This window comes from Cydia fagiglandana, chromosome Z (genome assembly GCF_963556715.1).
Source record: "Cydia fagiglandana chromosome Z, ilCydFagi1.1, whole genome shotgun sequence".
Lineage (NCBI taxonomy): Eukaryota > Metazoa > Arthropoda > Insecta > Lepidoptera > Tortricidae > Cydia > Cydia fagiglandana.
The window spans coordinates 30,309,157-30,326,376 of NC_085959.1; the positions used below are offsets into that span (position 1 = coordinate 30,309,157).

The 17,220-nt window shown below is 39.3% G+C and overlaps 1 protein-coding gene across 2 annotated transcripts in view; it reads left to right on the plus strand.

Moving 5' to 3' along the window:
• Positions 1–10,264, plus strand: part of LOC134678338 (cyclic nucleotide-gated cation channel alpha-3) — a 55,422-nt gene extending 45,158 nt beyond the window's left edge. For both annotated transcript variants that reach the window (XM_063536870.1, XM_063536869.1), the window contains exons 6-12: positions 1,163–1,355; positions 5,179–5,279; positions 5,361–5,498; positions 6,919–7,086; positions 7,160–7,304; positions 8,208–8,489; positions 8,568–10,264. In XM_063536870.1, coding sequence (XP_063392940.1) covers positions 1,163–1,355; positions 5,179–5,279; positions 5,361–5,498; positions 6,919–7,086; positions 7,160–7,304; positions 8,208–8,489; positions 8,568–8,655 — 1,115 coding nt within the window. In that variant the 3' untranslated portion in view covers positions 8,656–10,264. The remainder of the gene's footprint in view (positions 1–1,162; positions 1,356–5,178; positions 5,280–5,360; positions 5,499–6,918; positions 7,087–7,159; positions 7,305–8,207; positions 8,490–8,567) is intronic.
• The last annotated feature ends 6,956 nt before the right edge of the window (positions 10,265–17,220 follow it).

Sequence of the window (17,220 nt, forward strand, 5' to 3'; positions counted from 1 at the left end):
GCCGTCGTAAAGACGACCAGGAGCAACATCGGTGTGAGCGGCTCAGGGGTGTCGAGAGGTGTGCGCCGCTTTCTACCCAGTGGCTGTTACCAGCCACTGTGCCAACTCGCGTCTTATGCATCTTTCACTTCCACCCCTGGAGCATATAGCTCTAGCAACTCCTCTCTGGACGGCCAATTAAGGCAAGCCAGAGCTGAGAGTCCTGCGGGTCCCCTTGGGGTCCACTCCGACCGACGAAGACATGCCGGAGACGGAGACCCTGACCGACTCTCGGGAGCACTCGGGTCCGTGGGGTCGTTACTCCCCAACAGCTCGCCACAAGCTGCCCTGCGGGCTCATTATTGTTATTATTATCTGTAGCACGAAGTTGGGTATGCTTTTAAAGCGTCATAAGTTGATAACATTTTCGACGCGCGTGTAATTAAATATTGGTTTCTATTGATGATATCAGTACCCGTACCGATAGCGTCAACACTGAGATATACGCTTACGTTTACGTAATTTACTTTCTATATATCTTGTTTGCACTAATACCTATGCGACTACCTATGAGCGAGATGCATAGAAAGTAAGTAAGTTATAGTGTTTATGTCAGTGCCATAGTGGTAGCCACACTGGAGACTGAACTTCGAACAATTTTGACCCTAAATATAATGGAATTCAAAATACATGTTACTTTTTTTTAATAAACCTCTACCAGTAATTAGGTACTCGGTAGTTACTTATTACAAATAAGTCGCCCCGGCGAAATAGTGTTCATTATGCCTAGTTTAATAAAAGTTTCAACGCAGACGTAAGCTAATCTAGAATTGGCTAAGGTGAGCCAATTCTCATCATCAACATGATGCGCGCATTTCGCTGATTTTATTGAACTTATTTCATTGAGTAACAGCCACACTATAAATGCCGGAACATATTTTTTTTTTAATAACAATGAAAACCAAAGCAAGGCTGTCACCAAACAAACCAACAATCCTTCTTCCTCGCGTTATCCTGGCATTTTGTCACGGCTCATGGAAGCCAATATCAAATCATATTCCGTAACTTCCGAAAAACTCATTGGTACGAGCCGGGGTCTGAACCCGCGACCTTCGGATTGAAAGTCGCACGCTCTTACTGCTAGGGCACCAGCGCTTGCATTAAGTATATAATTGATTTGCAGCCAAACTGGATGGCGTGAAGACGTACATGCGGATGCGGCGGGTGCCGACTCACCTGCAGGTCAAGGTCATCAAGTGGTTCGATTACCTCTGGCTTACGCAGAAGTGTTCTGACGAAGAGAAGGCGGTCTCGTGTCTTCCAGACAAGCTCAAGGCGGAGATTGCAATAAATGTTCATTTGGACACGTTGAAGAGGTATGTGATCGTTACTTATTATTATGGTACTTATAATTTTATTAAATCTACTTCAACAACATAACTTTTACAAAAACCAAACTATAATAATATTTTTTCGTGGCATTAAATGATTGCCCATAGAAGGCTTCATCCAGGTGCATACGATGCAGATCAGTCATACATGCTTTATAACCAAGAAAACAATGGCAAACTTGTCAACACGCATTGTCAATCTCAATAACTGCTCAAACATATTTACAATTAGAAGAAACACTGCGGGTCACAAACTCCTCATGACACTAGCCCTACACCTACAGGTAGTTGCATTGTTGGCTTAACAATTCAATTTATATGCAAGTGCTCTCGTATTTATCAAATACCTGCACCAAAGAAGGCTCATATATATATATATATATATATAATATGTAAAGATGGGCAAAAAAGATGGGATATATGCTGTATATATGATTAATATGAACGTGCAGTTTTTTGTATGGCACTAGCGAAGATGGACGCTTAATTTTAAACCCGGTGTTCACACTTATAGAAGCATGAAATTTTGAAAGTAGACAAGCCTAATAATAACTTTCTTTGACCTTTTTTCGTGCACGTATCTTACATCAACGAAAACCTACCCCTGTTATCAGAGAAATATTTATTCTCTTAACCGTAAGTAACTTAAAACGATGTTAATATAAATAAAATCCAACCAATGTCAACAGGCATTACCGGCAGTGCCGCAAACCCCTTTGTTTATTTCGTGCCTTTATATACGCTACAGGCTTATTAAGCTTTCGAGAGCAGCTATTATCATGCAGACGAGTATGCACGAGGCTATTAGTGCCATTCAATAAGTAAATGCCTACGCGGTACACAGGGAGCGACCCGCAGCTATGCGGGTCGATAAGGCTTCAGGCTGCACCAATACCAAGCAAAAATTTTGCCGCACGATGTAATCTAAACAAATTGAAGTTTCTCACTCAGTTGTAAATGAACGTAGCAAGCAAGATACCTATTTTTCACAAGACGTTTAGCGCTCGAACGGATTAAAACGCATATTCTTCTTCTACCTAGCGTTATTATCCCGGCCTTTGCCAGGATCCGCTTTACTACATGCTTTCCTCCACTTTGCGCAATCCTGTGCGTCGTCTCGTGTGAGCCCGTTTACGCTCATATCCGCTTTCGAGTAAAACGAATATTATATCCAAGAAATAAAGGAACCTACCTACCGGTCTTTTCACGCTTGCAATATATGTTGTTAAAACATCAGAGTGTCTTTGAGGCCATTATAAAACGTTGTATGAACAAAATTATACAATCGCTTTTTCCAATAAAGTTTGTCACTGTTGAATACTGATTTAGTTATTATTAACCAACTTACTTCAAAGAGTAAGTAAGTGTCTTATAGGCCATAAGAAGGTGCCTAAGTATAGAGGGAAATGCTAGGAGCACAATTGTTGAAGAAAAACACGGATGTTTTAGTTGTTTTTCAGGTAGTATTTAGTAATAAAGCAACCCTAATAGGCTTTTTTCGTTATACTATTCTTTATTCGTTAAAGGGGAATTTATTCAACAAAAAACCTCAAGGGGGCCGAGTATCAATATTTAAATAGCCCAATAGCTAGTAAGCAACTTAACAAAAAAAGTATATTTGCACCAAAAGCTAGTCGAAGTTTTGTTATGCAGTGCCGACATGAGAACACAGGCTGACTTTTTGAGCTGAACTTTGGTGCCAATGTTTAAAATTCCGACTTGTTGCTTACATGTTTCACTTCAGGTATTCAAATTAATTGTTATATAAATGAATTATGTGTCCCGTTTACATTTATTTTTATGCTTAAGCGGTGTCCCATAATGTTTACGTAGAGTGCTTACATTGTATATCAAATGCAAGACGTAACTGCGTTGTATCCCGCAAATAGGAAGGTATACCCGGGTAAGATCGGATGGAGGGTACGATCGTATAATCGCAATTGCTTCCAAAAAAGTACTTAACTAGTAATACAATGTGGACGCCATTTCAACCTGCTACACTAGCTACATTGTAGTAACCGCTCAGTCGTTAGTCGTGTGTTAAGAACGTTTAAAAAAAATGCGGAAAAGTTTTAAACCGGAATAGACCGGGGTTTTCAACGTATTCTCCTTACTTTAGAGTTCAAATTAACAATTAATCCGATCTTAGACCAGGGTTTTTCGGTTTGGTGTCTCGAAAAATATGTTATTCAACTTTGAGGGAGACTGGGGTCAATTGAAACACGGGTGAATAGAAACAAGTTCAATAACTCCGAAACGAGTGACGATAGCGAGGCGGTCCCTGAGGGGGAAGGGATCGGCGTTCGTGTCAGAACCGGTCGAGCAGTGCTAGCCGCGGCTCTGTGACCGTCGGACGTTATTACGCGAGTGTATTGCTTTTTCGGCACAAAAAGTAAGTATTTTTGATGTTTTTGTTTTGTTTATTAATCAGTATCCATTGGTAGTACTTTAATACTATTTAACCTTTTGTTTGTATGGTTATTCTTGTTGAGTTTTTAGTGGTATATGTGTACGTACCGTCTACCGTTATTTTTCTATGATTTTAAATATTCACCAAGACGTTGCTGGGTCAATTGAAACAAAATTTACCGTTGTATATGGTTTTAAGCATTTTTTTGCAGTAACATATTTTTTTTGTTTTTAGATGCCGCGAAACCGTCCAAAAACTACGAATCGAGGGGAGTGTGATATAGATATCTACATATTCTAAATAATAAGGCAATAAGTGCCATATGAAAATGTAAGTAAATTCATAGCAATAAATGCTAGGTTTTTTCGTTAAGTTAATGGTAGAAACTACCACTTACAGTGTTTAAATCAAAGATTGAGATTGTGTGATTTAATCAAGACCAAAAAAAGGAATAAAAATGATTATTACAATAAATAAGTATTTTATTTCTAGGTGTTTCAATAGACCCCATTCATTGTTTCAATTGACCCGGAACCAGGGTCAATTGAAACAATTTTCGAGGATTTCTAAAATGCTTTTAATTCCGTATCTGATACCAATGGATACAAATTAACATAATAACTTTAAAGCCAGATAATCTACCCATAGTCGAAACCTTTCACAAACCAATATTGATAGAAAATGTAGGCACTATGGCCGTTTTTTCTAAAAACGTTTCAATTGACCCCAGTCTCCCCTAGGTATAGATTACTTCTAAACTATTTTATTAAGGGGCAGTACGAGTAAGTGAATTAATAATAGAAGTTTTTTTAAAAGTAAGACATAAATACCTAATATAGTTTCTTGGGACGTCCTTCTAACTCGCCGAAAAATTAGTCCGGTCTTATCCGGGTATACATGATCGAACTTAAAAGATACTGTTAGTTTACGATCCTATGACGCTTAAACCATGCGCATATTATTCAAAACAAAGTCGTGTTAAAAGAATAAAAGCTGAGTCGGTGGACTGTGCATATTCCTTCATTAATGCAACGCGGCAGTTCATGCTTAATATCCCATGTTGTATAATTAAAAAGAAAAACATTCGCTTTTACATCCATGAATAATGCAAAAGTGTTCGTTTGCGATCCGTAGGTACTTACGATTTTGTCGCCAAATGGCTTTTGTGAGCCGTGCCCTCTTTAAGCATAACAGCAGTTATAAAAACCCCGAACAAACATAATGTAAACGTTTGACTTTATAAGACTACGATTTTAAATTTTGAATATCTAGGTAGGTAATTAGTTATACAGTTACTTTAACTACATTAATTTAGAAAGTCAGTTAGTACCTACTTAGTTAATTGACTCCATGACTCCCGTAATTTTATCATTGTAATATTTGTAATCATTTTCGCAGGGTGGAAATTTTTCAAAATACAGAAGCAGGATTCCTTTGCGAGTTAGTGCTGCGATTAAGACCGGTGCTATTTTCGCCAGGAGATTTCATCTGCAGGAAAGGTACAATATTTGTAAAAAGTGAATTTAATAAATTATTATTTTAATAATATTGAGTCTCTAAAACATGAAAATGGTTTTCAGGGGAAGTAGGAAAAGAGATGTACATAGTAAACCGAGGGAAGCTGCAGGTGGTAGGAGATAACGGAAAGACCGTATTGGCTACACTCAAGGCGGGTTCTTATTTTGGCGAAATTTCCATTCTGAACATGGGCACAGCAGGTAAACAACTTGGTAAATATCTGGGGCCCGAGACGCCACGCCATTATTACTCTATTTCTATTGTTTGTTGAAAAGTTTTCAAAAGCAAACGTTTCGAGGAGACGCTGCAATCAGGCCGAGGGAGCGGCCGCGACGCATCTAACAGGTTCCGGGACATCAGCCGGCGGCGCCGCTCGAGCTCGCGCCTTGCTACCGCGTGCCGCGTGCGCTCAAGAGTCGCGCGGCACCAGGGGGTCTACCGCGAACCACGTTCGACGTGTTGCCTCCTTGTCAAACTTACGTACGAATTTACAAGTGGGGCGGAGAGGCAGCACGTCGAATGTGGTTCGCGGTAGGCCCTCAGTAGCAATGTGTTGGGCGACAGCGCTAGCGCCGTCAAAATGTCAACTGTCGTTTGTTATTAATAGGGAATGCTTTTCGATTTTGACACCTAATTTTTCTATTTTTGTCGCATTTTTTGACTATTTTTGGCATTGATCCTCTTTAACTTAAAGGACACTCCTTGTCGCGTGTATATTACACGACTTTTAAACCCACTTAAAGCATATTACTTACATTTAATAGGAGTTACAGTCTGAATGGTAAGCTTCGTTGTACCTATTTAAACTGGAAGGGCTTGTTCTTAGATGTTCCCGATGGACTGGTAGCCTAAGCCTGCCGTTAGCTTCGTGTGTTTATTTTGCGTCGTTAGATATATTAATCTCCTTTGGTTGTATTGAAGGCAGTGTCCCCGATCGCTTTGCATCCTCCCTGAATACCTAATTATCATTGGCGTGACCTCTTGGTGCATGTAACCCCATGTTATTATAAGTCTATAATATATTTACGTATTAATGAAAATGATCATTCTTCGTGCCGTCGGTTAAGTTATTCTTATTTTCATTATATCTTTAAAATATGCCTTTTCAACTTTAGCAATGCTTGGTTCCTTTACGGATTCCATATGCCTAACATTTTTATTCTACTACTATTTGTACCATACCTGTCTACCGTTTACCCGAATCGCTTTGTACCTCAATCTTACGTAATAGAGCACAATTTGGAACGTATTAGACATGGCTTTTTATAGTTATTCGAGAGAAGACATGTTAATTTTATGGACTGTGAATGAACGTCATACCTCCTGATTGCCCCCTTCATTATGTCTTGACTGGAACGATAAGCTTATCTTCATCAGCCCCTTCTTACTTTGTGATTGGACTATCTCTCAAAATGTATGTGTTACTTGAGCTTGCCACCGGTGTCTTCGGTCTCCCTGTAAAAATCTCGTGACTTGTTTCGGCGGCACTAATATTTATAAATATACCTATTAGAATACTGACTAAAAAAAGTAGAATAGCCGAAGTCGAGACAGGTAACGAGGGCGGCCCATTTGACCGGACACCGGTTGGCATGGAGTGTGTGGATGACACGTCGACAGGCAACCGGCGGACAGCATCGGTGCGCTCCGTGGGCTACTCGGATCTGTTCGTGCTCAGCAAGAAGGACATGTGGGACGTGCTCAAGGAGTATCCTGCAGCGCGAGTGCGCCTCGAAGCGATAGCCGTCAAGAGACTTGAGAAATACAAGAAAGCGCCGCTAGAAAAAGGTACCCATATTTGCCTCGATTTGACGGATGTAATATTTAATATGACGTGATGTTGGAGCCAATTGTTTTATAGTGGCAATGGGTCGCTGCCAGTCGACGCCCGGCCTCGTGGAGACGAGCGGGCGCGTGCCCATCGAGGAGATGCAGCTGCCCGCTGCGCACGCAGCGCCCCCGCTGCACTCCTCACACCCGCCTTCCTACCGGGACCAGCTTTATAGGTAAACACCTACACTCTTATCACCTTAGATTATCTAACAGCCGCGCGCAACTTAGTGCCTACCAATTTTATCATCAAACATCATCAAGACATAAGACCTACCCACTTATTTGTATTTTTAGGGTTCCGTACCCAAAGGGTAAAACGGGACCCTATTACCTACTAAGACTTCGCTGTCCGTCCGTCCGTCCGCCCGTCCGTCCGTCCGTCTGTCACCAGGCTGTATCTCACGAAACGTGATAGCTAGACAGTTGAAATTTTCACAGATGATGTATTTCTGTTGCCGCTATAAAAACAAATACTAAAAACAGAATAAAATAAAGATTTAAATGGGGCTCCCATACAACAAACGTGATTTTTGACCAAAGTTAAGCAACGTCGGGAGTGGTCAGTACTTGGATGGGTGACCGTTTTTTTTTTGCTTTTTTCTTTGTTTTTTTTTTTTTTTTGCATTATGGTACGTCGTGCCCGAGTTTGACTCGCACTTGCCCGGTTTTTATTTTATTACAGTTGCTCATAAAACATTATTTCACGTAGGTAATTCACGTAGGTTTAGCGCCCTTTTTATCATATTCTTACGTAGGGAGTTATGTTTATTTTTTAATTATGTCACTAATTGTAAGTGATACGAACCAAGAAGAAACCTATACATTAAGTATCTCAAATATTTGATCGTCTTGGTAATTGGCGAGCATCTCACGCACGATTTTTAGTTCGTTTCAAGTAATTTTCAATGTAGTATCAAAATAAGACTAAAACTGTAACAAGTTGTTAAAGCTGAATTGGGCTCCATTTGGAGCAAATGAATTAAGCCAACCTATCGCATGTCGCGCGAATTGTCCGGTAATTCTTGGGACTGGGATGTTCAGAATCTGTGTACACTATATGTATTTTTTCTGTATAGTTCGTCAGTAAGTCCTCTACGTGTAGCATCTCCTGTGGCTTCTTGCGCGTCAAGCGCTCGGAGCAGCGCGGCCGGCGCGGGCAGCATGGCCGTCGCCGCCGTGGCAGCCGCCGCCGCCGCCGCCGCGGCCGGCTCCGGCGCCGGCCCGCGCGTCATGCTCGACTCACATGACGTGTTAGAATGTGAAATCAAGCGTCTTCGGGAACGCCTACACACTGTCGAGACTGAAAACGCCGCCATGTCGGCGAAACTCAGTCAGCAGCAGTGGGAAGTAGATCAGAGGTAATCACCGTCTTTATTTCATTTATACTTTTGTACTTACTCGAACAACTAAAAAATGTATATGTTTTGGTATAACAGGCTACAGGAGATCGAAATGCAAATATGTGGCGGTAGCTCGCTGAGCTCCCAAGAGGAGAATGAGCGGAACCGTGAAAGCATCATTTAACAGCGCGCCTCGCCCCCGGCTGCGGCCCCGCGGCCGCTGCCGCCTCGGCCCGTGTTGCGGCTGTCTGCCGTCTTCTGACCTGCCCGAGCGCAGAGCCTGCGTCGCGTCGTCGGTGCGTGACCGAGTGCGCCGTCGCAACGCCCTCACGTCATGCACCCGTTCGACGTCACTGAGTGTTATCGATCCTCCGAGTACTTTCTGAGAACTTCCTTTGTTACGACGAATGATTGCAATGTGGTTTTACAATGGATAAAATAAATGTTATAATATTTAATACGAATTAACTTTATCAAATTTATACATATACGTAGTATAACGACTCGCTACTGTTTGTCGAGTGACCGTGGAGTGAGATTATGCCGAGACAATATCGTAATGTAAAGTCATTTAAGTGCATCGAGATGTGTCGAGTGCTGGAGAGAGTGGGAGCGGTGAGTGCGCTCCGGTTTTCAGTTTCGAGTTATTTTCACGCAAGGCGTACTTCTTTCTGGATGGACGTTGATACGAATTATTTTCTTTCTAAGTCAATCTATGTCGTGCATACCTCGTGTCTATATGTTAACGACCTTTGTTTTAATACATAAATAAGATAAGAGTAAGGAATAAATTATTATATACATACATATATATCTATTGAAATTATAATGTTTTATTTGTTTTTGCAGGTGTTATTATTCACAAAATAATTACGTCTCGAATTTGAAATTACATTTTGAACAAATTGAACGTTACGTTAAGCATATTTATCATTATTCAAATGATTATTACTGAGTAACTAACAAAGGAACTAAACTAATAAGTTAAGAGTTTTGTTACTTCATACATAGAAGATGGATGATATTACCTATCCATTATATCTGAGCTTTAATTATAATAAACTCCGTAAGACTTTACCATGTTCTCAGAACCATTTATAGACGCGTTGATTCCATACACCACTCTGTCATGTATAACGTACATTGTATAATGTAGATTGTACATAACTATGTACTTGCGGTGGCTCCGTGCCGTAAATAAAGCAGCCGACTCTTAATAGTAAAGGTCACGTGGTTTAAGAGGAACATAGTTTATTTTACTTGAAGCAAGATCCAAGTGTTTAAAACCTATACAAGTGTTTCTTTTTCCCCCGGTGTTCCTCTTATTCCACCGAATCTTATGTTTATGTGTTCATCTGAAAAAGATACGGCTGTTTCAATTACGGCGATAAAGGTGGTTAAATTTATACACGTATAGTGTACCTTCTGGTGTCTGGATAGCATTTTCATTGATTACCCATGTATATATAATTGAATTTCTTAAGTAATTAACGCCGGTAACTCGGAGTGATGAAATCGACCATAGTATACCTATTGTATTACCTATGTTCGTGAACGAAGTGAGTACTACCTACCTAACGAGTAAGAAACTTAGCTGTAAATGAATAAGTACATCACTTTGGGAACTTCAGATGATCAGTACCTACCTACTGCCAGACATAACTAGAAACTTGTAGCTAAGTAAGAAGTTTTAATGTAAAATACTACCTATACCATACCAATTAACTGAAAGACGTTTTGTACTTATACTTATACTTTCTATGATATTTATAATTATGTTTAACATGATCGTTATATACCTAATTATTTGCGGCATTATCTATGAAAAGGGACCTTATTGTCGATGGCGCTTACGCCGCACAGCGTCGCGCGGCATTGTATTTATACCGGAGCATCTATAATAATGGCGTAAGCGCCATCGACAATAAGGTCCCTTTTCATAGATAACGTCACATTTAACATTAATGTGTTCTAAGTACCTAAGTGTACTCATTGTTGACGCTTCAAAAGTATTTATTTTATACCCGATTATGTTATGAGAGCTATTATGATGCTTACACTGAATAAATACATATAATAATATATTACAAACACCAACCAAATAACCCAATAGTCTGAATATTTGTCAGTTATATACGAGTACGTATAGGTACCTACCTTCATACCTATCTACTTTATGTGGAAACCTGTGTTTCATACAGAGAACGTTAGTATTAAATAGAGATGGCACCATCAGTGTAGTAAGTATGTGATCGGAAATTAGTAAAGTTTTGTTGACACGTTCCGGTACCTATAGGCCAAGCACATGATTGGCGCGACAGTATCTCGCGGCGATATAGACTACCCGTCTTTTTCTAACTATGTTAACAAAAGAGGGATGAGTAGTCTATCTCGCCGCGAGATACTGTCGCGCCAATCATGTGCTCGCCCGGCTAGTACGAGTAAGTAGGTACTCAGCGTACTGACGGCGCCACCTCGGTTCACGTGCTGAGTGGACGCCGGCGCAGGACCATACATTCATTTGATAGCCGCTTTCTCATATTCGATTAATGGGGATTTAATTGAGGGGAAAGCACGACTGATGATCAGAATTATCTACATTGCTACTTGCACAGTGCTTAATTACCGTTAAACCGCCCAACTCTTCTCCAATCTCCCAACTACCTATAGTCCAAAACTAATTGTAGTTTCCTTTTGGTGTGATTATTTGGAAGGGACTATTCAAAATTTTCATTAATGGAAGATGATAAATCTTTGATAAAAACAAAAACCAGTCTGCCTGTGAGCACGAACGTAACGTCACGTTCGAAATGTCAGGCCATAAATAAAGGTAAGTGTTAGAGTGACATTCCATTTCCAATTGCAACTGCAATACTGTTCATTTTACTATGGAAACGCGTCGCTGTCATTGTCAATTTCCATAGTAAAATGAACAGTATTGCAGCTGCAGTTGGAAATGGAATGTCACTTTTACGCTATTAAGTTCAGTGTTAGCTTTAGAATTACGAGTGAAATCGTGTTAGATTAAATCAAATTAAAAACAAAAAGAACCAATATGTGGACCATAGTTGTGGTAGGTACTGGACTATAGGTGGGCGGTTTTACGGTTTAGTACTTATTCAGTTATTAGTTATTATATTGTTGTAAACCTTCCATATTATATAGGTATTTACTGCGTTACGAATATAGTTAGAAGCCCAGTTTTATGTTTTCTTGGCACCCAAAAATATGTTAGATAGGCGATTAAACTTTTGACTGTAAATAATATATTTATTTATTGTTATTATATTCCATAAATTTTCTTCTAACATATTTCTCAATTATAAAGTGGTAAGAGAGATGCATTAATGCGATTGAATATTAACGAAATGCAAGTGCTTCTTAACAGACATAGCAATACGTAGGGTTTTAGGTTTAACATTTTCATGATCGCTATACTTCAATAATGTACTTACGTGACAGACAATGATGTATTTTTTTATATGTGTGAGTTTTATGACAGCAACAGTGAGAGTTACAGGAAGAGAAGAGTGAAAGGTTCAGGTTGATTTTGTTTGCAGTTTCCAGGCTTGCGCAAGTCAAATTGTGAATTAAATTATGTCTCGCACGTGTTTCCTTTTATTGTTAATAAAAAGATTATTATGATATAAATTGTTGACTGACCTTATTTATGACTACCCATACAGCACAGTACAGTTGCCATCAGATAAATCGGAGCGGCCACGGGGCTCACAAATATCTGGACACGTCCCTATTGACAAGGCGTTAGAGTGCGTGTTCAGATATTGTGAACACCTTGATGGCCGCTCCTATACATCTGATGGCGACTGTACCTGCATCTCCCTCGGTCACAGATTTCGCAGGCTGACTTAAATAGCTTAGTATAATAAAGCAACACAGCGTGACAGAAATACGAGTAAAGGTACTAGGTATGTACAATTTTCTGAAAACGAGTTTAGCTACTGTCTATCACAAAATCGTAGCGGATATTACGGGCCCGTTTCTCAAAAGTTAACTACAGTAATACAAGCGGATGTCACTTTCTGACAGCTTTTGTTAGAAAGGGACTTCCAATTTTGAGAGACGGGCCCCTGGTAGTGAAAGAAAGTACATCTCTTCTTTGTGGATACTGTGATTTCCGCTTCCTTTTAATATTTAAGTTGCCTCTAACACGCAACGCGCAATCTGCTCCAGCTGGGTATCAGTTCCTGAATATTTATTCCGATTTCTCGGACTTAAATAATTGAACACCCAGTTACCTAGCCCAGTAAGCGCAACTGCGGAGTCGAGAAGTAGGTAAGCGCAATTCATTCGTAGTTTAGATGCTTCTGCTAGTCCTAACATTGAAGTAATATTTATTTGCGTTGTAAGCCTATTTTAGTATTTTCTTGCTACTACTACTAAGTATAAGCGATACAGACCTACGTATTTAAAGAAAAACCCTAAATGACACCAATCACTCCAAAGTGAATGTATGTTTCATACTACACAGTTTGTATAGAAGAGATAACAAATAAGAAAGAACTATACTATACTGTATAGAGGCGCAACTTTGTTTCAACATTAATTAATAATTTTTAATAAGCCACGGCATGCTCCTGTTTGAACGGTACTTTTTCGCAATTCTTGATACTAAACTAATTATATACATACGTAGTTATAGGAGAACTTTAAACATTAAAGTCCCATTTACATTATACAACTTTCTTGCACATTCCATACAATAAAATTGAGATTTAATATGTGCTCTTGTTAAAAAATTTCTATTATCAGGCGTGGCTCACTCCGCGATTTCGTCGCTTTGCTACAGGTAGCTAAAACTCCATCCGTTCGACCCCAATTTTGGGGTATGCCATAAGCCGCGCGTGGCGCTGTCGACACCTACTTAGCGGCCATATCTGTGCTGGTCGTGACAGACGCGTTTTGTTAGAGAGTGAGTCTTCTGTCCCTAGTACTATTATTTATTCTGTGCTAACTATTATATATTGAAAGCAATTTGAATTCAATTATGGAATATGTAGTTGTAAACAATTTCCGTTCCACCTATCTCTCCAGCCGGCCTAGCCAAGGTTACAATCGCTATCGCTTCGACAACGAAAAGCATTGTGTCTCTCTATCACTCTTCCATATTAGTGCGACAAGTGACAGTTGCGTTTCGATCGCTACGGAGCGTAAGCGATCGGCATCTTGGCTACGCGGCCTGTATTTTGTGAGTATCTAGTTTAAACTAAGCAGAGGCTATTGTCAAAATCGTCTACGTCGGCAGCAGTAGCAGGAGTTGCTAAGCGGGCGACGTGTTAAAAATGATCGTAAGAACACGATTTTATTATTAAGATTAATTTTAAATACCTCATCCGCTTAGCAATTTCTGCTGCTTACTCGAGACGCCTGCAGGTTATATGTGGCTTTCCATCTGTGAAAGGACCAACATTTGAATCATAAGGACCCAGTTGAAAGTTAGGTATGTATTCGTACAATATTTACGTTACAATTTACGTTATATATTATTATATTTTTTGTAACGGATGCAGCTCTGTATACTTGTAGTCCTACCGAAGCAGCGGAGCGAAGTAAACACCCTGGTGGTTTTATTTCACTCGCCGCCATTGAAAAACCATTAAAATTTAATTCCCTCGAGAGGGCGAAAGACTGATCGAGTCGTAACAAAGCTGTAAATTTCGCTGAAGCCTTAGTTCATGCCGAACAATTGTCACAAAAGCAGATGCTTCCATATTTTCATACGGCTTTCTTGATTTAGTTATGTATAACATTATTTATATGTATCTATTTTTTTATTGACAAAATACAATATAAAACATATATAAAACGAACTTAAAAAACAACAAACAGGTAAAAACAGCAACACTTCTAACTGTACATCGGTGGACCTCATGGGCGTACGCAGCAATTTTTAAGGGATGGGGCAGAAGTAGGGGAGGCTGGGTACGTTGTAAGTGTTGTAACAGGGTACGGTTGAAACAGAAATTCTTAGCTTATGGTCAGAGACCAGGGTGGGGCAACTGCCCCACCTTGCCCCACCGTGGGTACGCCTATGGTGGACCTTATTACAAAAGGCATAAGGTCCGCCTATGTACTTACAGTTAACAGTGTGGGCAATGGTACTGTAGCAATTACGAGGGAACTAAACAAAAAAGAAAGTAAATAGTTAAAATGCCTCTCATACAGAATATTCAATAAGTGTAATAAAGTCTTTTTTTATATTAAACAAAAAGCCGTTAAATTGTTCTTTATTACTGTTATATGAAAGTCATGAAATACGACGTTCTTGGACCAAAAAAATTCCTTTGGCAGGACTAATCTATTTTTAGATTTTATTTTACGCCTTTGTCAGATAGATCTAGATCTATATTTCTAAATGCGTGTGTCCTGACTGATTGACTGATTTCTCAACGCACAGCCGAAACTAGAAAAGCTAGAAAGTTAAAATTCGCACAATAGGTTGCACTTATAAAGTGTACAAGAGATTAGAAGCGATTGAAAAAGGTATTGTATTAAAATAGAAGAAAAGTAATTTCAGCGTTTTTGTAAATTCATCCCCTAAAGGGTTAAAGAGGGGACGAAAGTTTGTATACTAAGTCTTCGTCTCTTGTATAGCGATTCGAATCCTTTATCTATGCTGCACTAGCTCCTGGGTTTAGTTCGACAGGTTTATAACATCAATACAGATTGCTAGCAATAGTTCTATCTGACGGCTTATTAGCGTACCGGGCGGGCGGCTGCGGTGGGCGGCGACAAATCGCTAACATTTACATCGCGGCCCGCCAGCTGTAATGGGCTAATGGACCGGTTTCCTATCAAATTGCTCGCAGACTCGCGAACATGTTTTACAACCACAATTACAATTTAAAAGATACGAATTTAGTTACCTAGTATTTATTTGATATTAGAATCAGTCCATCTCGTTCGCAACAATAAATAAATGCGATGCATTGAGACTAATTTCCATTTACATTATTATCCAATTGAGATCAATATTAGAGAGACTAATTCAAACTAACATTCTGACATCAAAATACTATCTAAATAATATCAGTCGCCCATACGTTATAAAAAAAATATGCACGCGCGACGGACATCAATTAGATATCATTTTGATATCATTAGGTACATTTGTATAGACTATTACTAAATAGACTTCCACCTTCATGAAATTGTCATTAATTGGAACAAACGCAAACATGTCATTGTGTGCTACGCCGTAGCGCGTAGTATAAAGCTAGCAAGTCTATTCTGATCTTCGAAACTTTACATTTATATTGACTGCACTCGCAGCGCGTCTTCGAGTAGCATCGTAGCGATGTTAAATTTATGTCAAAATTTAGTTAAATTGAGATGAATTTGTAATTTTCTAATAGGTACCTACTGCTTCGAACATTTACTTAAGTGCGTCTCTACTTAGGACGGTGCATGGGTGCGGGAGCGGCACACAGAGTTAGGATGAAACGCACATGAGCACAGGGAAATCATCGATTAAGCTAGGATCAATTCTTCTAAGCCATAAAAAGCAGTGGAATCACTAAAAATATACTTCAAACTGTTTTGTGGAATATATTTGTTTGCGTGCTTAATCTGAAACTCTGTCATGACCCGACGACACGACGACAAGCGGATTAAGAAAGTTTTCCCTAGAGCAATAATAAACATTGCAAAATGAAATAAACGTAGACCGCGAACATATTTGTTGCTATCAAAGTTAATGTTTTACATTGTTCGAGCGTAGATCTGGCTAGGTTCAACTAGTAGCCTCTTAGAACAGGTATAGCAGCACTATTGTTGGGGACGCCTTTTGTTTTAAATACTTTCATGAAAAACTAACAAGCAAGGCACAAGTGTAAAACAAACTTTGCCACCGAGTGAAACACAGAAACACTTCTATTATACCACACCTATGCGAGGAAAATACTACCGGTAAAATATTTGAAGTAAAGCCATCACTTAAAACTCAAATTGACCAGCCAACATGAGAAAACAACATGAGTGATCTTGATCTATATATTTGTGGCAATTTGAAGCTTTCTAGCACTAACGATCACGGCGCGCCGCGGCAAAGCCGCGGACGGACATGGCGTAATCGCATCTACATACATAATAGTATGTACTCCATACATTTACATCCCTAGTTGACTACGAAACCCTTTAATAACTTTATACAAAACATTCGCAAAGTGCGCCTGTTAGCCGGTGCTGGCTATGTGGCTTTGAGGTTGTGGACTCCATTCAGTCAACAATCCACAACTTGTACTGAATGTACAGTAGGTACTGTCAACCGTATTCGAACAATGAGATACGTCAAATACTAGATATTGAAACAATATGGATTGGATACTTGTTTTGACACTTGTTTGACACTGACATATCCAATCTATATCGTTTCAATATCTAATATTTGACGTATCTCATTGGTCGAAAACGACTGTATGTTGCGCAATATATGTATGATAAACAATTCAACAATTATCGAATATACGAGTACAGTTTACACGTATGTTTGTAATGAGTGTTGGGGCATCACACATCTTCAATAACACCTCGTTCTTTTTATAAAGTAAATCGACTAGTTTACGTTTGTACTTAAAGTACCTAATCAATATTGTAATGGAAATTATACGATAATATTAAACTATTTTCATTCTCTGTTTCATCGACATCATCATCATATTCAACAGGATTTGAGTTTAATTGTCTCGTGCAATAGGAAAAAAGCTCAGCAGTTAATTTTACCAATTAA